At 43.8% G+C, this 21717-nt stretch overlaps 1 protein-coding gene across 1 annotated transcript; it reads left to right on the top strand.

Moving 5' to 3' along the window:
- The first annotated feature begins 13245 nt into the window (after positions 1–13245).
- Positions 13246–14283, top strand: LOC129690972 (testis-specific H1 histone). The gene has a single exon (XM_055626809.1). The coding sequence runs from the start codon at positions 13276–13278 to the stop codon at positions 14281–14283; it is 1008 nt and encodes a 335-aa protein (XP_055482784.1). The 5' UTR covers positions 13246–13275.
- Positions 14284–21717: the final 7434 nt, after the last annotated feature.

The raw sequence follows: 21717 nt of genomic DNA on the forward strand, positions 1-21717 counted from the left end.
CCTTCCTTCCTTCCTTCCTTCCTTCCTTCCTTCCTTCCTTCCTTCCTCCCTCCCTCCCTCCCTCCCTCCCTTCCTCCCTTCCTTCCTCTCTCTCTCTCTTTCTTCTTACCACAGCCAACAGCACCAAATAACAAGCCTAACAGCCTGAAAGTTTAAGAGTTAAAATATAGATCGAGTTTCCTGCTGTAATCAGCAGCTCCAAATAGCAAGGCTACCAGCCTGAAAACTTGAGAGTTAAAGTATAGAGACACCAAAGAGCCACCAGCTCCTTTTAGCCCTCATCAACGACTCTGCTGTTCCACCTCAGCCACCCTGGACCCTGTGACGTAAAAAGTTAGTTTTTAACAAGATTACAATGAGTATACATAGAAAAAAAAGTGTTCTCCAATACCCTCAAATGATCAAATGTTTTAGGTATTGTGGATGCAAAACAGATGTGAAAAACAAATTATTCCTAAGAACCCACATACATTTCTAACTAAGCAACTTGTTATAAATTAATAAAGTGTAAGCAAGGAAGGTAATTTTTCTCAGCCAGTTTCTCTTTACTGGCAGGCTGCAATTTGTAGTTACAAAGAAATGAACAATTATTTTATTATTTATCTTAAAAGATAATCTTATAAAAATATTAAAAGAATCACAGATCTAAACTTTCATATTAAAAACAACCAACCATTTCTACTTCAAATCTGCAAGGTGCACATCTACTCATTAACAATTTTTATTAAGTTATATCAGGAAGCTGAGGGCAAAAATGAGTACAAGAAGCTAATTATCATCTCGATCGTTAGCCTAGCTTCATTGAGAGAGTCACGTCAGCCAGTGCTAATTTGGGCTATTCTTGCTCCCTAACCTCTAAAAGTCCCTTGCTCACCTATTAAGAGTGTGCCTTTATGAATCTTAAATAGTTCCTCAAGATTTTGTACATCAGAGCCACTGACAAAAACATCTTAATCTAACTTTCTAAAACTATTTAAATCAAATCAGGAATTCTGTAAAGCCATTAATTCATCTAAAGCATATTATTTTATGAAAGTTCATCTTCCTGCTGATCTGCAGGAAAATTGCCCGAATGAGTGAGATGTCTCCCAAGGGGCAGTCACACCATACTATAGGCAGTGACGGTCTCCCCACACCCACACACACTATGCCAGATAGATGAGGACTGGAACAAGGACAAACATGAGAGGGCACAGCAGCAATCAGAAGAAGAATGCAGAGATGAAGCCCCCGGGACTGTGCCTCTCCGAGGTACATCTGTCACAGCTGTGCAGAACAGCTGGCCATCTTCAGGAAGCTCCCTTACCCACTGCAGTCTCTCCTGCCTGGCATCCGACACAAAGAACTGGGTTCTGGTCTTTATTCTCATTTGGTGGGGTTGACATTTGGAGGTCCCCGGAGGTTAAGACCCCAACGCACATTCTGGAGCTGGACCTTCACTCCAGCACTCCAGGACCGACCGGAAGGTTGTCTAAGGAGGTGTGCACCTTGAAGATGCTCCAAGGCCCTAGGGCATGCTTTTGTTTTGGCAGATTGTTGGAGCTGTCTCACTACAAAGAAAACAGCAAGCCCCTATCTGAGGAGGCCCCCCATCAGTAAGTCAGAGTAAAGTGTCTCTTGCAACCCTTTCTGTCTCCTCTTCCTCAAAGACTCCCAAGCCTTGAGGAGAAGGATTTGATGATTTAGGACTGAGAGTTCCAAAGCTTTAGGAACATTATCTATTTGGGCGTTTGCTTGTTGTTAACAGTATCTTGAAGTCTCAAATACTGTAGCCTTATGTTAGGTGTTGAACTGAAGTAGCATCGCTCTGAACTGTTGACCCATCTCTCCTGCCTGATGCTGGTCACAGAACTCAGGCTCTATGTGCATGCTCTACCAATGAGCTATAAACTCATGTGCCTTCAAAAAAAACAAATAATAAAACAGGCCTTCTCTGATTCCCTTATGTAGGCTGGTTCACTGCTGTCCTCTATCTAACTCATTTCAGTCTATCAGACTTTGACCTATGTGTTTGCTTATTCCCTCAGTAGAATATACCCTACATAGAGGCAACCATTGGTCACTGTTGAATGCCATCTCCTGCTCTTAGCCCTGACACGTTGTAGGTTCTTTTGAAAAAAAAAATATATATATATATATTGATTGATTGAGTGGATATATAAGGTAACAAAAACTCTGATCCAGGTCAGTGGACCTGAGGGAGGGGGAGAGAAAGTGGAATCTTTAAAAAATTTTTTAAAATTAATTACAGTTTATTCACTTTGTATTCCAGTTGTAGCCCCCTCCCTCATCCCCTGCCAATGTCACCCTTCCTCCCTCATCTCCTCCCATGCCCCTCTCCAAGTCCACTGGTAGGGGAGGTCCTCTTCCCCTTCCCTCTGACCCTAGCCTATCAGGTCTCATCAGGACTGGCTGCATTGTCTTCCTTTGTGGCCTGGTAAGGCTGCTCCCACCTCAGGGGGAGGTAATCAAAGAGCCAGACACTGAGTTTATGTCAGTGACAGTCCCTGTTCCCCTTACTGGGGAACCCACTTGGATAATGAGCTCCCGTGGGGTACGTCTGTGCAGGGGTTCTAGGTTACCTCCATGCATGGTGCTTGGTTGGAGTATCAGCCTGAGAAAAGACCCCTGGGCCCAGATTTTTTGGTTCTGTTGCTGACAGTGGAAACTTCTAAGATTCTGTTAAACTTCTGATCCCTTAAGATCTAGCCTCTCTCCAGACAGTGAGCATTGCCATCAGCTGTGGAACATCTTCCCGTTTCCGCTTGTCTGTGTTCCACCTGTGGGCTTAACATACCTTCCATCTTCTAGAACGTGTCTGGAATGAATCTTTGTTCCTGCTAGTTTTGCCCAGCTGAAGGAAAAGGCCATTGCAACCTCAGTCTTCTCTTCCCCACAATAGGCAGCATGATGCTTGGCGCACAATAGAACGAAGGTGTTCTGAATGAGGGGCGGTCTGAGGACTTCGCTGCTGTACAGGTAAAGGATTGTCTTGATTCGGATCTATTTTCTCTGCTAGTCAGCCTTTTGGAGAGGGTCCCCACTTGCTTGACAGAGTCTTGCAAAGCTTCTATGCTCAGAATATGAGCTTGCCTACTTTTTGAGGTAGATGGAAAAAAAAAAAAGACACAGATGACTCAATCACTTTTCCATAGTTAACAATCTCAAGTAAGAGCTTTAATCACACAGGGCATTGCCTGGCACCTGCTTGTTAGGGCCACAGAAATGACTTTGTGTTTCTGAACTTTTCTACCAAGGGAAGCCAGGTAGTGGTGCTGAGCACAGTCTGAGGAGACCCCTGGGTCCCAGCTACAATTTGCCCAGTCTGGGCTCTCTATCCTCCCCACATCTCTGATGTCTGAGGAAGTAGGCCTACTGGGAAGGGAGAGGGGATTCTGAGTGGAGGCTCTGGGGCATCGTTCATCGTTAATGCGCTACCTAAACATTCCTGGAGGTTGCAAGTATGGAAATCCCCATGGGCAGCTTTACTTCAGATCAATTAGGAGCTGGCTGAGTTTAGCTTTGACTCCAAACAAGTCTCGGGAGGTTAGTTAGGAAGATGCCTACAGCGACTCTTTTAGTGACAAACCCAAAGGACTAGGAGCTGCTGGGTTTTATTAAATGAGTGGTGAAGGGCCGATGCCAGCAGATAACGTGCCAAACATCCTTAGAAAACTACCACTCCAGCACCAGCCCTGGCAGCTGGATGACTCTGGCACTCTCTCTTGCCATGCCAGTGACCACAGGATTAGTTTTCCAGCAGCATCAGATGCTAGAGTGGTAAGAAAACACTGCTTCACTCTCAAGCAAATTGTTCTGAAGACTGATACGTATTGCGGTCTGTGCTCTGTGTACACAGTGCTAAGCGATGAAGTGCAGAGGTGATGAAGAGAATCCTGACAAGACCTCCCTCCCTGTGAAAATGGCAGCTGTGGGCTGAGGAGATGGCTCAGCCAGGAAAGGGGCCTGATTTTGATTCCTAGGACCCACATGGCAGAAGGAGAGCTGTCCTCTGACCTCCACGTCCATACCATGCTCCACATACTCTCCCAAACCACACACAAAACACATGATAGGTATAAAATAACTTAAGTGGTAATTATGAATTAAATTTTTATGAACCAATTTTTTTTCTTTAATATACGTTATTTGTCTGCAAAATTAGAATTCAGATTGTTAGAAAGATAAATTTTAAAATACGTTGAAATATCAAAATGTGGGGTTATTTACTAATGATCCAAGGCAGAGAAACAAGTCACAAAGCTAAGAAGCCATTGTAAAAGACCTCAAAAAATTGACAACATTGAGTAAGATACTCACCAATGACAGAAAACACCAGAAACGGGGTTCAGTGATCGGAAGAGCAAGGAGAAAATATCCTCCTCATGCCCAACAGCAAAAGGCTGAGAGGCTGACGTGCAGGTGCCCACTGGTACCAGGAAGCACTCAAAGGTGGGCATATTGCAGTCAGAGAGAGTGTGAGTGAGCAGGAGAGACCGAGAGGGTTCCTCAGTAAAGTGGAAAAGAGTGTCTTTTGGGCTTGAGCCGAGTGTGATTGTCAGGAAGCAGGACAGTCTACGAAGCTGGGAATATAAACTTCATCTATGATGCTAGGAATACCATGGAGCAAAAACTAATGAAGAAAACAGCAACAAGCCCTCGTGTTAGCAGCAAGAAAGAGTAATTTGTTCATTTTTAAAATCCGTCTAGCGTTCCTGTCTGCCAGTGATGAGACATGGTTAGTGTCTGTAGTTTTGAAAGGATCCGATGTGTGATTGAATTAATTTTGCAGCTCTCCCTGCTTTGTGCTTAGTGGACCTTGAGTATGGAGCAGGTTCCCTGTGAGATTTGTTCACACAATTTTCTACCTCTTTAAGCACTGTAACCTTACAGGGCATGAGGGAATCTCTTTTTATGGAGCTTCACTTTCTGAATTTCCGCCACACACAACAGAGTTCACATTTTTGTATTGTTCCATTGAAATAACACAACAACCTTGTCTAAAGCTGGTGGTTTTATTTATTTTTTTAAGTGGCTCTATTAACCAGTTCTATCTAAGCGCTCCTTACAGGCGCACCCTAACAGAGAGCCACCATTTTTTTTTCTCGTCAAATGTGTAGAGTTCTTATGAGCAAACAACCTGGCCAAAAATTAAAATTAAAATTAAAAAAAAAAAAGGTCCAATTGTCATTACTGACATGGATTTTCAGTAAAGCTGAGTATCTGTAAAGAAGAGGTTCGATCATCCAACAGCCCTGAGGTTAACGGGGTGACAGCAATGCCTGCTTGGCTCAGCCGTGTCACTGAGGACATTAAACCCCCAGTAAAACCCTATCTGATGGAAGTCCAGATCTTCCCAGCCTTTTGGAGGCAACTTGGTGAAGGAGTCTGGTGATGGAATTTTGCCTCGTGGCCTTGGCAGATGTGGGTTTAATCTAAAGTTCAGTTTCTCAGAGACTGATGCCATCAGTTTCTCCAGCGGGTGCTCTGCTCCTGAGAACCAGATAACAAACCTTGTGTAGCCTTGAGTGAATCCTTGGGTATTTTGCCAAGAGACGCAAATGGGCTGTTGCTATGAGAAAGTTGCTTATGGCTTTTTGCTTTTAAAAAGCTGTTTGAGTGCCTGATAAAGGAGTCTTGATCAGAAACCTGTCTTGACTCCATTCTTCGCGTCTCTGCCCCGATCATTCCCACTCTCTCTTTAAGGTAAACCCGCTTGACTTGCCCCACAGGACGGGTCATTTTGGCTTGTATGCATCCTCCAGCCAGACATTTTTAAGCTTCCTAGAGAGAAGTTCCATGTGTAAGCAAAGAGGTTCAAAGGGTGCTCACTGCAGTGCGCTTTCAATATAAAGCCAGAAAAAACTAAAAACCATCGAAAGACAATAACTAAATTCTAGAATATTGGTAAGTGGCTTAAACCTGATCGTACCTACCTTTGTTATTAATTTAAAAATGTCAGAATGTAAGAGTACATTAGCAACTACTTACAATATCTCATAAGGAAAATAGCAATTATAATTGCACATAATTGTAATTTCAAGTGTTTTTTTTTTAAAGAACACTTGAAGGAAATAATTTATAAAATACTCCTAAATCTGAATAGTGTATTTAGATAGTGTAGATTCAGGGGACACTTTCCTTGCGATTGTCAGCATTTCTAAACTCTCCCTAATAAATAAAGAATTCTTTCAAAACCAAGTAAGAACATTTTTCTCTTTATTTATCTATGCACTTTACATTCCAATCACAGCCCCATCCCTCCTCTCCTCCCAATCCCACCCCCTACCCTCTTCTGCCATTTTGCCCTTCCCCTTCTTCTCAGAGAATGGAGCCTCCCTCCCCTCACCCCACAACCCCATGACATCCCGCCCTGCTACTTCGTGTTGCATCAGGACTAATCTCGTCCTCTTCTTCTGAGACCAGACAAGGCTTCCCAGCCAGGGGAAAGTCATCCAGAAGCAGACAACGGCGTCCATGTCAGTAAGAGACCCCAATCCAGGTTAGTGGCTCAGTCTCCGTGAGTCCCTGTGGGCCTACCTTAGTTGACTCTCTTGGTCTTCTTGTGGAGCTCTTGTCCTCTTCGGGTCCCTCTCCCCTTCCCCCAACCCTTCTGCAAGATTCAAGAGTTCAAATACAAGAACTGTGTATTTAGATAGCGGAGATTCAGGGAGCTCTTTTCTTGCAATTTTTAGCATTTCCGAATTCTCCCTAGTAAATACGTAATTCTTTCAAAACTGAGTAAGAACATTTTTATTACATTTTGTTTTGTGACAGGTCTTAATGAGTAACCCTGGCTGTTACAGAACTCACTATGTAGCTCAGACTGGCCTCAAACTCACAGAGATCCACCTGCCTTTGCCCACCCTCACACATGAGTTTGCACACACACACACCACCACCACCACCACCACCACCACCGCAGCAGCAGCAGCAACAACAGAAACCAGTAGCTTGCCCCAGACACTAATCCAGATCAGCGAAGTTGGCTAAGGGCTTGTCATGTGCTCTGGTCCCTCATAGAGAGTTGGGAGCTGTGTGTGATAGCAGCTACTTAGCCCTCAGGAAGAGGTTGGGTGGCAAGAGAGTATTTGTTATTTTTATACATAGTCCCACATAGATCTTTCCCCATTCACCCAGTGTGTAAGTTTTCAGTTGGACTTTGGCTTTCTCAGGGGAGAGTGTCTCTGTGTGTTGAGGCTCACAGCACAGGCATGTAGGGGAGGGCATCCGAGACTCCCTGCTCCTCCAATGTGCTGACGTCACTGTCGGCCTTGGGATTTTTAGAAAGCTATTTAGTATTTCAGTTCCTCAGGTTTCCATATCTAGAAAATAGTTTAATAATACCCATGAGACATTAACATGGAAGCCTACTTGGAGATTTATCAAGTCAAAGCAGGAATCATGTCTATCATTTACGGTTCCTAGAGTTTATATAGACACATAAAAGCACATGTGTATATGCTTGAAAGTGGAAGCAAACTGCCTAGGGGAACAAAGGTAACTGAATGAATGGAAGGACGATGAGGAGGTCGGGGAAGGGTTCACTGTGCAATGTGTACTTGGGTGGATTGTCCTTACGTAACACAGTCTTATGTACAATTAACATATGCACTGAAAAAGTTAATATTGGATTATCTATTCATAACTGCTGTCATTACTGTTATTCTCATATTCTCAGGTTAGAGATGAAGTTCGCACCATGAGCTATTTTTGTTCAGTTTCCCACTAGCAAGCTTATATCTCATCACAGTTACTCGGAATCCCCACCGTGAACCCTGAAGGAGTCCCCTGAAAGCAAAACCCTGAGACCCGTGTTAAGTCTTCTCTGGAACTCTCTATTGTGCAGGCCCTTTCCTCCTTGTTTCTTGGTTACAACCCAACCTCTTCTTTAGTCAACAAGTGACTTCTCAGAGCACCTCTCTTTGGCTAGCCTTGTGACACAGGGAAAGTCCTCGTTGTGTAAAATGGTGTGTCAGCATAAAGCCTCCTGCACCTTTTGAGATGACAAGGTGATTTCTTACTTATATTACATTTATTGAGTTTATTGATTTGTGCATGTTGAGCAACCTCACATCCTGGGATGAAACTAACTTTAACTTAGTGTAGTATCTTCTCTCTCTTTCTCCCTCTCTCTCTTTTCTTTCCTTCTTTCCTTCCTTCCTTCCTCCCTTCCTTCCTTCCTTCCTTCCTTCCTTCCTTCCTTCCTTCCTTCCTTCCTTCCTTCCTTTCTCTTTTTGCCATGGTCTCATTGTTCCAACAGGAGAAGAAAAGCTATGGATTCCTTCAAAATTAACAACAATTAGATGTGACCAGGGGAGACCTCTTGAAAATCTTGACTGCAGACTTGAAGGAAGCAACTAAGAACAACAAAACAGGTAACATGAATTGCTGGTCCCTCTATGTGGAAATAGCTCTGAGACTGAGACATGAGAAAATGTCTCTGCATAGATAATAAATTTTGCTGACTATAGAGTCCTCAGGACTTATATGCCATCCTGTCATATGTCATGGATGAAAATTTATGTTATAGTTTCATTATACGGTCCAAACTGACTTACAAAGAAAGACAAGTGCCTTCTTTACTGAAACATGTAGCAGAGAATCATCTTTAGCTGATTTATTAATCCTGCACATTTCATAAATGTGTTAATGCAGAAATGCATACTACTTCTTAAATTTTATATGTTAACAGAGCAAAGGGACCAGACACCAAAGAAGATCAGGTGATCCAACTTCACAGACTGTCTCGGTAGCTGTTTCTTCAAAAATCTGCATCTAGAACATCTTCAAAATGGCTAGCTAAGATGGTCCAACCTCACAGAGTGTTCCAACCAGGACTTCGGTTAAACCCTGCACATTCCCATCATGCAGAGACAAAACAGCAAACGTTACAGATAGTTCTCCTAGGACTTGGCCAATATCCCAATTTTCTTAGGGCTCCCAAAAGATTCTGTCACCCCAGATTGCAGGAAGCAATTTTAATAGAACGACACCCCGTTCCCAAGAGGTGGGGCGGTTGCTTTTTGGTTGTTAAGTGGGTGGTGAATGTTTGTTGTCATTTAGGGGTGTTGATCACAAGCTGTTAGTGGTCTTGGTTGAGGAGAAAACAAAGGAGTTTAGATTCAGGTATCCTTTTCTCTTTCTTTTCCTTCTTCTTTCTTCTATCTAGTGTTAAGGGGAAGAGTGAGGAGAAGGGATGAAAAGAAAGAGAGGATTTAGGAATGCTAGGATGAAAGGGTATGTTATTGAATCTACTTTTAAACTAAAGGGCATTCAACAAGCCAAAAAATTTTACATTGGTTTGGATTTTGTATATTGATACAAAGCTAAGATTATATTTTGCTACAACATACTGTGTGTATGTTTCAGCTCTTGTTTAAGGTTTTGTACCTATGCTGTTCACTAAGAAGTGCTATGTAAAGCTCTAGTCCCTTTGAGGGCCACTGTTAAAAACTGTTTAGGATAATTAAGAAATGCAAGTCAATAGTCAGTCAATCAAACTTATGGTCATGTTAGGTACTAGTTCAGTTATTTACAAAAATAAGCATTATTTAGCCTCCTGGAGATGTTTTCAGAATTAATCAGATAGTCAATAGCTGGAAATAAGCAACACTTGCTTATTCATAACCACCATAAATAAATGGATGATCTTCAAAAGCCTCAAAGAGCTCCAGAATATGGCATTTAAAGATGTTTTATTAGTAAAAGGTTTGTTCTGTTTTGTTTTTGACAGTGAGTCATGTCTGCCCCTGGCAGTACCCCCATTCTACTTCAAGGAAGATGATGGACATCAAAGATCCTCCATTTGAGTTTGCCTCAACTGCGGCGAAGCAGCAACTGGGCAAGAAACTGCCTTGCCTCAACTGCTGATAATATGCTGTCCAAACTGCACATGTGAGGCACGGAAGAAGTCAGCTGCCAAACTTTGCAAGGACAAGGTACGCAAGTCCTTCATAATTCCTGCTTTACAAAAAATGTCAGATCTTCTGGGCCAGAAGGGTGAAGATGATGCCCAGCATTATAGAGGAACTTGGGTGACTGTCCAGGCAGCCAGCTGTCTCTGGCATTTTTATAGTCTTGGAGACTACTTGCTCTGCATTTCCTGTCCACTCAGGTAATATTTATTCTTTTCAGGTCTCTGATGGGGTTGAAGACTAGGTAGATACAGTCCAACAATTAAACTGAAGTTGTTTAAGATTTAAGAAAATGTTTAAAGGTCTAAAAATATATTTTTAGATAGATAAATGCAAGTTAAGGTAGAAAGTGATTTAAGTACAGAACTTTGAACTTACCAGAACCAAATACATTATGAATGTAATTCCTACCTGATAATTTTCATAATTGTTCTTATTGTATATAGTTTATTGTAAGACAAAGAGCCTTTTATTAGACTAAAAAAGGGAGATGTTGGAAGATGTTTTGTGCTCTGTGTATTCAAATGCTGACATACCAGAAATCTGGTTGCAGCCCAGACACTGGCATTATGATGAAGCATCTTCTGTCTCAATGTTATGTAAAATTGGTCTCCATCACCTTCTAATTGGTCAAGATACAGCTGAACAGCTAATAGCTAGGTAGAAGAGGATGAGGAGGAACTTCCCAGGGAGAATGCTGGGAGAGAAGTTTGCCCTGAGGGCAGAGATGGAGCAGAAGCAGCCAGGGTAAGACTAAGATGGCAGGTAATAGGGCAAGTAGGCCAGTGTCAGTCCGGTTAATTTAGATTTAGCTAATTGAGAATCTGCACAGCTATGGTGCCTAAATCTCCTATTAATTAATATAAAGGTCTCTGTGTCATTATTTGGGAGCAAGGGCAGGCATAGGAAAAAAAATCTTTTACAAAAACCACCCATTTCATTCAGATTTTCCAATTTTAGTGAGGCACAGGTTTTTGAAATAAGAACTAACAATTCTTTGGCTGTTGCTATGTCCCTTTTTCATTTCTGATTTTGTTAATTTGGATATTCTTTCTCTGCCTTTTACTGAGTTTAGCTAACAGTTTGTCTATCTTGTTGATTTTCACAAAGAACTAGTCCTTGGTTTTGTTTTTGTATTGTTCTCTTTGTTCCTAATTTACTATTCAGCCCTGAGTTTGATTATTTGCTGTTGTCTGCTCCTCTTGGGTGTGTCTCCTTCTGTTTGTTCTAGAGCTTTCCGGTGCGCTTGTTAAATCTCTTGTATGAGGTCTTGCCAGTTTCTTTATGAAGGCGCTTAGTGCTATGATCTTTTCTTGTACATTTGGTTTTGTCATGGAAATTTTTATTTTCTCCCTATTTGGTAATTGAAAGTTTTGCTGGGTATATTAGTCTGGGCTGCTACCTGTGGTCTCTTGGAGACTGTGAGACATCTCTTCCCAGGCCCTTTTGGATTTTAGAGTCTCTGTTGTGAAGTCAAATGTAATTCTAATAGGTCTGCCTTTATATGTTACTTGGCCTTTTATGCTTGCAGTTTTTAATACTCATTTTTTTCTGTACATTTAGTGTTTTAATTCTTATGTGACAAGAGGATTTTATTTTCTGGTCTAATCTATTTGTTGTTCAGTAAGCTTCTTGTATATTTATAGGCATCTCTTTCTTTAGGTTAGGGAAGTTTTCTGATTTTGTTGAAAATTTGATCTGGAAAACTTCTTTTCTTCTATTATTCTTAGGTTTGGTCTTTTCATAGTGTCCCAGATTTTCTGGATGTTTTGTGTCAGGAACTTTTTAGATTTAAGATTGTCTGTGATTGGTGTATCGATTTCTTCTATTGTACCTTCTACACCTAAGATTCTCTCTTCTATCTTTTGAATTCTGTTGGTGAAGCTTTTGTCTGTAGTTTCTGTTCTCTTCCCTAGGTTTTCCATCTCCAGGATTCCCTCATGACCCAAACACAGTCTAAATCCTAGCCCACCTCAATATCATTACACTGGTAAGTAAACTTCCCTGGGGGAGGAGTTGGAGTGACAACTCAAACCATAGCATTCTACTCTCGCTTGACAAGATTTGGGGTTCCTTCTTCATACAGCCATAGATCCTGGTGGTATTATTGCCAGAGACTTGGTACTTTGTGTAACCATTTCAAGGCCAATGGGTCATAGATTTGAAGCCTCGGGTGCGGAGCTTGTGGAAGTGGCTGAGTCAGCGACTCGTGGGTGCAGAGAAGACAGCTGAAGCTTATAGGCGCATTGCAAATCAAGTGCTTTACAGTGCAGTCCTTGTCTTCTGGAAAGCCGTAGTTAGGATTCTAAAGCACCATTTCTCTTCTGGAAAACTAAGGACTTTGGATGTAAATCCTGAAATCCAACTTGTTTTGCTCTTTAGAAATAGGTATTTGTCTCCTAAAGTCTCACAGGGGTGTCCTCCCCCATCAACGTAAAAAATAGCTTTTCAAATAAAAAATATATTTTTATTTAGTATTCAGTATTTTGACGGTTAAAGGAAGCAGCAGAGAAGAAGGTGGGACAGAATGATGAATTATTTCCCCAACATCCAACAATGAATAGGTGGCAGAAAATGGGTCTCTATTTTTCTAAAATCTAAGAAGGTGAAAGCCAATAGGTCAACAAGAACCCAGTGTAGCCACATTTAAGAAATGGAATCCTAAATATCCATTAACAGACAGATTTTTAAAAACGTAGTATACAGATGCTACAAAATCTTTTTCAGCTGGAAAGGGAAACTAAAACATGACATTTGGGGCTGGAGAGATGGCTCAGAGGTTAAGAAAACTGGCTGTTCTTCTAGAGGTCCTGAGTTCAATTCCCAGCAACCACATGGTGGCTCACAACCATCGGTTCCCTCTTCTGGACTGCAGGTATGTATATACCTAGGTAAAACAGTGTGTACATAATAAATAAAATCTTAAAAAAAAAAACATGATATTTTTAGGAAAATGGATAGAACCATGGATTATGATGTTAAGTGAAACAAACCAGACTCAGAAAGACAAACATTAAACTTTCAATCACATGTAGAATATAGATGTGTGTGTGTGTGTGTGTGTGAGAGAGAGAGAGAGAGAGAGAGAGAGAGAGAGAGAGAGAGAGAGAGATCACAGCTAGGTTATAAAGAAAGGGGGCCAAGAGTAGGGGGGAAGAAATTGGGAGGAGAGGTAATAGAATTCACATGACATAACATCAGCACGTGGGCGGGCTGTGTCTGCCCTCCCACTGGGGCACAAGCACGTGGGCCGGGAGGGGCCCCTTTGTGACGTAGGCGCCCCCCAGAACTCCACACTTCCAGCCAGGGCCTTAGGTCAGAGCAAAGCGGGTGGCCCCGCGGTGGGGGAAGCGGGGCCATGGTTGAGACGGCCCAACCCAATGGGGAATCCCAAGGCACAGAAGTTATGATCCAGATCCAGCAGCCAGCGGAAAGATCCCCGAGGACACCGGCCAGGCGGGGTCCGCACTCGGTGCTCAAAGTGTCGCAGCTGCTGCTCAGGGCCATCGCGGGCCACCAGCGGCTGACCCTGGCGGCCCTCAAGCGGGAGCTGGGGAACGCGGGCTACGAGGTGCGCAGGAAGATCACCCGTCACATCGGAGATCCCAACAGATCCGAGAAGGGCACGCTCCTGCGGGTCAGTGGCAGCGAAGCTGCGGGCTACTTCAGGATCTGGAAGGTTCCAAAGCCAAAGAAAAAGGTGGGGCCGTCCCGGCTGACCCTGGGCGGCCGCTCCTTTGGGAAGACCGTCCTCAAATCCCCCCGACCACGCCGGCCCCGCTCCCGTCGCAAGGCGGCCAAGAAGGCCAGAGAAGTCTGGAGACGCAAGGCCAGGTCTTTCAAGGCAAAGTCGAGGAGGACCTGTTCAAGCGCCAGGTCAAAGGTCAGGTCAAAGACCAGATCGAGAGCTAAGGACCATGTGCGTGCCAAGGCCAGGGAACAGTCTCATGCTAGGGCCAGGACACAGGCCCACGACAGAGCCAGAGCACAGGAATGCGTTGGGGCCAAGGAGCAGGAGTGTATTGGAGCCAAGGAGCAAGATTGTGTCAGGGCCAAGCAGCAGGAGTGTACGAAGGCCAGGGAACAGACACAGGCACGTACCATACCCAGGGAGGAAGCCAGGCTCAGGGCAACCGACTGCAGAGTACGGCCTTCGAGGGAGAACATCAAGCCTCGGTCTGCAGCTCACAGGAGCCCAAGCTTGAAATCCAGGGAAGAGAAGAGGCAGGAACCCCAGAGGCTGGTGAAGCAAGCCAGCCCGAAGCCACCTGTGGCCAAAATTGATAGTGCTTCCCTCAGACAAGGAAAAGCGCTCAGGAAGTCGTCTACCAAATGCGAAGGTGCCGGGAGCTCGAGGAATCCTTAACGGCCGGAGCTGTTCCCTGCTGCCTTTCCGTATAGGCTCCAAGGAGAGCAGCTCTTTCATTGAAGCTATTTACAAGATTTTCCCGAGTCTGTATTTCCTCTTGCTCGCCCCTGGAAGGGAAAGGGGAAAAGGTGGGGGTGCTGAGGGGAGCCGGATGGCAGGGGCTTGGGAGGCAAGATTCTGCTGTTCCCACAGGACCCATAAAGCTTCCTTTCATAACAGAAAAGGGGGGAAAAAAGAGGGAAACCCCCATTCCACAAGAATCTCCATCAGGGACACTAGCAAATCCTCAGTGAGTTTTTGAGACGGGGCAAGAGAAGAATTTTAGGACAAGACTTGATTAGAGTGAATTTGTAGCTTTCGTCCCAAATTACAGTGTTTTGCTTGAACAGCACATCTTGGGTGTGGAAGGTAAGTTAAGGGATCTGGCATGCGGCCCAGGGGAGGTGGGTGTCAGTGGTTCCTGATGGGGTGCTTATGCAGAGTGGAGCAGCACAGATGGGGGCCTGGGGAAATCAGGGCTCCAGTCATAGCTCTGCTCTTGTATAGTCCTGGGTGGTTGGAACCTGGAAAGTACAGGGATCTGCAATTAACCATGTCTCCCTGCTGTAGTAAATGAGTAAGATGAGCTGTTGAACTATAAAATGTTTATTATTGTTTGCCCTATGATTATCACGGCGGTATTATCTAACCCGCTATCACAAATAAGAAGACAGACACCTGTTAGATTTTACAATTGCCTTATTTACAGTGGTCCAGGCAGATATTCCTACCTATGCTGTCTGAGTCACCTCACCATCCATGTCCCAGCCCCCATTCTATGCTTAACCATCCCATCTTCCATCCATAATCTTATACATACTTGCTTTTATTCTTCATCTGGGCCTTTTCATGCCATTATTGGAGTCCTCCTGGCCCTATGTGATTTCTTCTCCAGGCTAATACATTGTGGCATCCTTCTTTTTCCTTTCTTCCTGTCCTCTAAGCCCAGAAACCTTAGCCACGCCTACCCCATTCTGCCCTGTTCAGGTATAGGCCGTTTAATTAGCCAATCAGGTAGGCTTACACAACATGGATAGGTGTCCCTAGATCTTGAGAGCTAGTAGCATGCATCAGACCAACCTCCCAACATCTCCCTAAAACAGGCTGTGGATGATTCGGACCATTTCCTAGAAACAGGCTATGGATGACACAGGCCATTTCCTAGAAGCCATCATATTTCTATTATTACTGTTTACACCAAGTTTCATTCAGCACAGCTTAATAGTTAATCTTATATAGGACCAGGAGCAAATAGATCTAAACCTTGAGCCTGTCTAGACAAAAATGATCACCTCATTTTATTTTTATTGATGCACTCAGGAGTAGCTGTCTCTGAGTGCTCGGACACAGGGATTCCTCCAAATGGCTAATTACAGCCCTCACAAGCAGTCATTAATGAAAGCCTCTTGGTTCCTGTCTGGAGAACACTAAAAGAGATAAATCATCCCCACTTTTCTACATTTCATGGTGGACTGGCTGGCTTTGTGTAAGCACGTTTTTTAGAAATCATATTTTATTGTGATTTATTATATCTCTGTCTCCCTTCTCCACCACAATCCCTTCAACACCCCAACACCAGGCAGGAGAGAAGAAGGTTAGTGTGTGGGTGGGGTGTGGGGGGGTGGTCATTGGATTCCTTGGGGCAAGTCCAGTCTGTTTCAGGATATCTCCAACTTCTCATCAAAGTGCAACAACAGTAACTAGGAGGAGCAGTGGGGAGCAGCAGCCTTCTTTCTCAGATCCCCCACCCCACCGTGCCTCTCTCCTGACTCTGGCATATATTTTCTCTCCAGAGTCCCCAGAATTAAACTATGCAGCTGGCAAAGATCATGCCCTTCTCAGCGCCCACACGAGGCAAATAGTCAGCTGCTGTGAACAATCGAAAGGCGCTCCATATCCTATACCTGGGATTAAAATATGTTTCCACGCCATAACTGAGTTTTTAAAGACACCCAAACTTCCACTACAGTTTTGTGAGTCAACTTGACCCAAGTTAGAATCACCAGAGAGGAAGGAGGCTCAGTTGAGGAAAGGCCTCCATGAGATCCAGCTGTAAGACATTTTCTCAATCAGTGATCAGTGGGGGTGGGCCCAGCCCACTGTGGGTGGTGCCATAGCAGACTGAGCAAGCCAGTAAGCAGCACCCCTCCATGGTCTCTGCATCAGCTCCTGCCTCCTTCCCTGTTTGAGTTCCTGTCCTGACTTCCTTTGGTGATGAACAGCAATGTGGAATTGTAAGCTGAATAAAACCTTTCCTCTCCTACTTGCTTTTTGGCCATGGTCAAAAAGTCGCAACAGCAGGAACCCTAAATAAGACATGGGAACCTTTGGTTACTTTAATCAGAGCAAATGAAATGTCCCTAACTTCAGGTCTTGGTTTTCCTATCACTTGTCTAAGAAAAAAAAAATCTAATCAGATTATTACTGTTTGTTAAAGTTTTAATGCACATTTATGTGAGACTGTTCCTGGGGAAGCATGAACAAGTATGTTTACCCCAGCTCAAAGTGAGGATACCGCCACAGTCCAACTTTGTGAACTGATGAGTCTTATTGGGGTTAAAAGAATATGGGGTGAGGGGTTATTTACAGGAGCAGAATGGCTCAAAAACAAATATCACCAAACAGCTATATGCCAGCATGGGTGTTAGCTCATGAAAGCTAAAGCCCTGCAGCACACTCCACAACTGGCAGCTGTGAGCGCTACTTTCCAGGAAGAGCAGCTGGTCTTAGCCTGGTCCGAGAGTGCCTCCCAGTACTCCTCACAGTTAAATTATGTCTGTAGAGAGAGGTGTGTCTTAGTGTTCTATCGCTGTGAAGAGAGGCCGTGACCATGACAAAGTCTTATAAAGGAAAGCACTGAACTGGGGCTTGCTTACAGTTTCAGAGGTATAGTCCAATATCAGCTCGACAGGAAGCATGGTGGCACACCGGCAGAGCAAGGGCTGAGCGTTCCACATCAGGACACGCAGGCAGCAGAGAGAAAGAGAGCTGAAACTCCAAAGCCCTCCCCCAGTGACACACTTTCTCTAACAAGGCCACGCCTTCTAATCCCTCTCAAGTAGTGCCACTCCCTAAAGACCAAGCATTCAAATCTGTGAGCCTCTGGGGGCCATTCCTGTTCAAGCCACCACAAGGAGCTTAGCGTATCTGGTCAATTTCAGGGACCTTCTGAAGCCTTTGAGTTGTTTACATCATGTGTTCTAACTAGCCCTGCGGGTGGGGTGTGTCGTCTCCCCTTAGGACATCCTGTTTCACCTTCCTGCCCTGCGTCCAAAGAGCTCCCAAGATGGAGGGTTTTATTTGGTGAAAACAGCATTGAATACTCTCCAGGATAGTTTAAAAAAACAGTTAATACATGCAGTAACTTGCAGGAAAAGGTTACTACATGCAGTAACCTTTTAAAATATGAAAAGGTCCAACTTATAAGAAAACTGCTTCCCAAATAACGATTGTATCTAAATAACAGGTGCCAAAATGTTCCAGAACCTACAAGGCTGGGAAGAAACAAGCACACAATACAGTGCTGGCAGGTGTATTAGATACTTTGTGTTGCTGTGCTAGAACACAAGGCAGCTTCTAGAAAACAGAGTTTATTTGGGCTTATGGTTGCAGCAGGTTAGGGTCCTCACTGGTGAAGTAAAGGCATCAAATACTGTGGAAGCTGAGCGCTCCCACCTTGACCTGCAATCACAAAGCAGAGAGGGCACAAGTCAGAAATCCTCAAAAGCCACCTCTAGTTACACACTTCCTCAAGGTCACGCCTCCTAACCAAGAATATGGGGGACAACTTGTGCAATACCTCGTTTGCATATTTATGCACTTGAAATGACACATCTGTGGCACATCTAAGTTGTTCGGTGTAGCTTTGCATTATGAAAGCCTGAAAAGAAAAGTACCTTTAGGAACTCTAACAGGGAACCCATGGGCCACAACTGCCTGGATATTAGGTAAGCGATCCTCACGCTCCTTCCCATCCTCCATTTGCAATTCCTTAGTCTCATCTTCAGCCCTGTGTAAGATCACCCTTGCTCTCTGACATCACTCCCTGTGAACTTTGCCAAACCTTGTGGCAGACCCTGTTTGTAGACCCTTTCAAACTCTTCTAACCCGGTAACTCTTTGTGCCAGTTCTCAATACCTAGAAACACATTCTACCTGGAACCCCTTAGGGACCACACCTGGCCGGGATTCAGAAGCACTTCCTTGCAGGCAACCCACAGTCATCACTGGTTCCTCAGATCAGAGAGAACAGTAGACTCCAAGGACCAGAACACTCACACAACAAAGTCAAGCCAGGTGCCAACCCCTCCAGTCACAATGGTCCCAACCCCAGATACCTCGATGCCACTGAATAACTCACAACCATCAGCACCCAAAACAATATGCCTCCACCAGAATTCAGCAACTGTCCTGCAGCAAGAAAAGCAATACAGCTGACACACAAGGCAAGCACTTCAGAATATAGCTATCAGGAATATGCTCAAGAGCCTCAAAGAATCCCTTAATGAAGTCTGTGAAAAGATAAACAGTGGAAGGAGATGAGTAAAACAGCTCAACATCTGAAAGGAGATAGAGTCACTTTAATTGAGGTAAAACTGGAAATGAGAAATAAGCAGAGTAGATGGAGATAGAAAAACATTTCATGATCAAACCAAACTTAAGCAACATGCATCTACTAAGTCAAGATGTACAGAAGGAAAACTTCAACCTGATGAGTTAGCCACAACCAAGAAAACACAAAGAGTAAACTCAGAAGAGCAAATCAAAAGAAAACCCCACCATAACAAAATAACGGAAATTGACAAACACTGTTCATTGATAACTCTCAAAATCAGTCACTTCAATTCCTCAATAAAAAGACTAACATGTTGGATTACAAAATAGGATATATTCTTCAGCATCCAAGAAGCACAGGTTAGTATCAAAGATAAATACCACCTCAGGATAAAAAACAAAAAAAGGTATCCTAACCAAATGGAACCAAGAAGCAAGAAGGTGTACCCATTTTAATATTTGATGAGATAGACTTCAAACCAACACTAATAAAAAAAAGGAAAAAAAAACATTAAATATCATTCATCAAAGGAAAAATCTACCAAGAGGGTATTGCAAATCTAAACATTTGTGCACCAAAACAAGGGCATCAAAGTTCATGAAGGAAACATTATTCTAGCTTAAATCACAGACTGACCCTCACACAGTGACAGTGGAAGACTTTTAATACCCAACTTTCACTAACAGACAGGTCATCCAGAGAGAAACTAAACAGAAATGCTAGAGTTAAGTGACATTGTAAATGGACTTAGCAGATATTTACAGGGCATTTCATCCAAACACACACACACACACACACACACACACACACACAAACAAAAAAAAACAAAAAAAAAAAACAAAAAAAACCCCCTCTTTTTAGCAGATCATGGAATGTTCTCCAAAACTGACTGTGTGTTCAACAGGTACAAGAAAATGGAAACACCTCCGGGCATCCTATCTGACCACCGTAAATTACAGCTGGATATAAAAAACAGAAACAAACAAACAAGCTTACAAACTCATGGTAACTGGACAACTCACTACTGGATGAAAAAATGGGTCAATATAGGGAAAAAAAACCTTTTAGTATTGAATGAGAATGAAGACACCGAACATCCAACCTATGGAACAAAATGAAGGTGGTTCTAAGAGGCAGGCTCACAGTACTAAGGGCCTACCTCAGAGGAGCTGTCTCCTGCAGCAGATGGAAACTAGTACAGGAGTCCAAAAGTCGACCAGGTGCCAAGAGTGAGACCCCTTAGAACACACATTTCTAGGGGGACATCTAAAAATAGCTACCCAGCATACTCGTCCCCACTGGTGGATCTGTTTGGAAAGGATTAAGAGGTGTGGCCTGGTTGGATGAGCTGAGTCACTGGCGGTAGACTCTGATGCCTCAAAAGTCCATGCCACCCCCAGTTAGCTTTCTGTGCCTCACACCTGCGGATCAGAATGATTTCCCAGCCACTGCTCTAGCTCCATGCCTGCTTGACTGCTGCTATACCCCAACCCTGGGATGGTCACAGACTAACCCTCTAGAACCCTGAGCCCCAATAAACTCTCTTTGAAACATTGTCTTGGCCATAGCGTCTCTTACGGGAATAGAGAGGAATCTAGACAGTCATGGTCTCAGAAAATGTGCCAGACAGGAAGTAGCAGGAATTTCCTCAAGCAGAAACCAGTCAGGCCTCATCTACTGACCACAACAAAACACGAGCAGAATACAGAAAATAAAAGGGAAATTAAGAAGAAGCAGCAGATAGATGTGTTTTTGACATCAGTCGTGTTGGTGGTTTCATAGATGCATGTTAACTTCCAAACTTTGCAAGGTATATACAGAAAACACTTAAATTTTACGTCTCAATCATATCAAAGAAAGTAGCTTAAAACAAGAAGAAAAGTATTTGAGACTAATTTCCCTTCCCCGGTGTATGGAGTAAGGGAAGTCCCAAGAGAATGTGTCCATCTCAAAAACCAAGGCCTCAGACCCACAAGAAATTGGCAAAGCCTTCCTCATTTGAGTAAGGCTCAGAAACAGCACAACTTTCCTTTGTTTGGTCTGAGTACGAAAGTTGGCAGTGTGTGCAAGGACACCCTTAGGAACAATTAACTAGTGTGTGTGAACTTAGAAATTGCAGCCCCTTCCTCCCAGATGCTGAAAGTCTGAGATAGCTGGACTACAGTGCCTTTGTCTTAGGTAGGGTTACTATTGCTGTGATGAAACACCATGGCCGAAGGAGCTTGGGGAAGAAAGGGTTTACTGCTTATACTTCCACGTCAGTGTTTATTATTGAAGGAAGTCAGGACAGACAAGGCAGGAACTTGGAGGCAGGAGCTGATACAGAGGCCATGGAGGGTGCTGCTTACTGGCTTGCTCCCCATGGCTTGCTCAGCCTGCTTTCTTGTAGAACCCAGGGCCACCTGTTGTAGATATACACATGTATTTATTTTGGTCCCAGGTGTGGGATATGGGACTGATTCAGATGGTCCACAGCAGCAGACTATTAGCCCCATGTGGGCTCTGAGAGGAGCTCTTTGCCAGCTGCAGATAGTTTAAATCTGAGGACTCTGGAGAGAGAATAAATGCCAGGGCCCAGAGAGTGTGGAGGGCTCTGAGAAAGAACAAGGCTGCTCCTGCCTCCCACCTGTTGCTCCTGTTGATGTGGTGAGACAAGAAGTTAGAGACAGAGCGTGCATGGCTCACCCAAGCCCAGCTTTTCTATCTCTGTGCGTCTGTGTGTGTGTCCATTCTCCATTCTGTCACTGCATCCAGATTTCCAGAACTCAAGCCACATGGGATACAGTAACTCTAAAATAAAATAAAATAAAATAAAATAAAATAAAATAAAATAAAATA

Source organism: Psammomys obesus, unplaced genomic scaffold, assembly GCF_907164565.1.
Source record: "Psammomys obesus unplaced genomic scaffold, mPsaObe1.curated_primary_1811, whole genome shotgun sequence".
In the NCBI taxonomy this organism is placed as follows: Eukaryota; Metazoa; Chordata; class Mammalia; order Rodentia; family Muridae; genus Psammomys; species Psammomys obesus.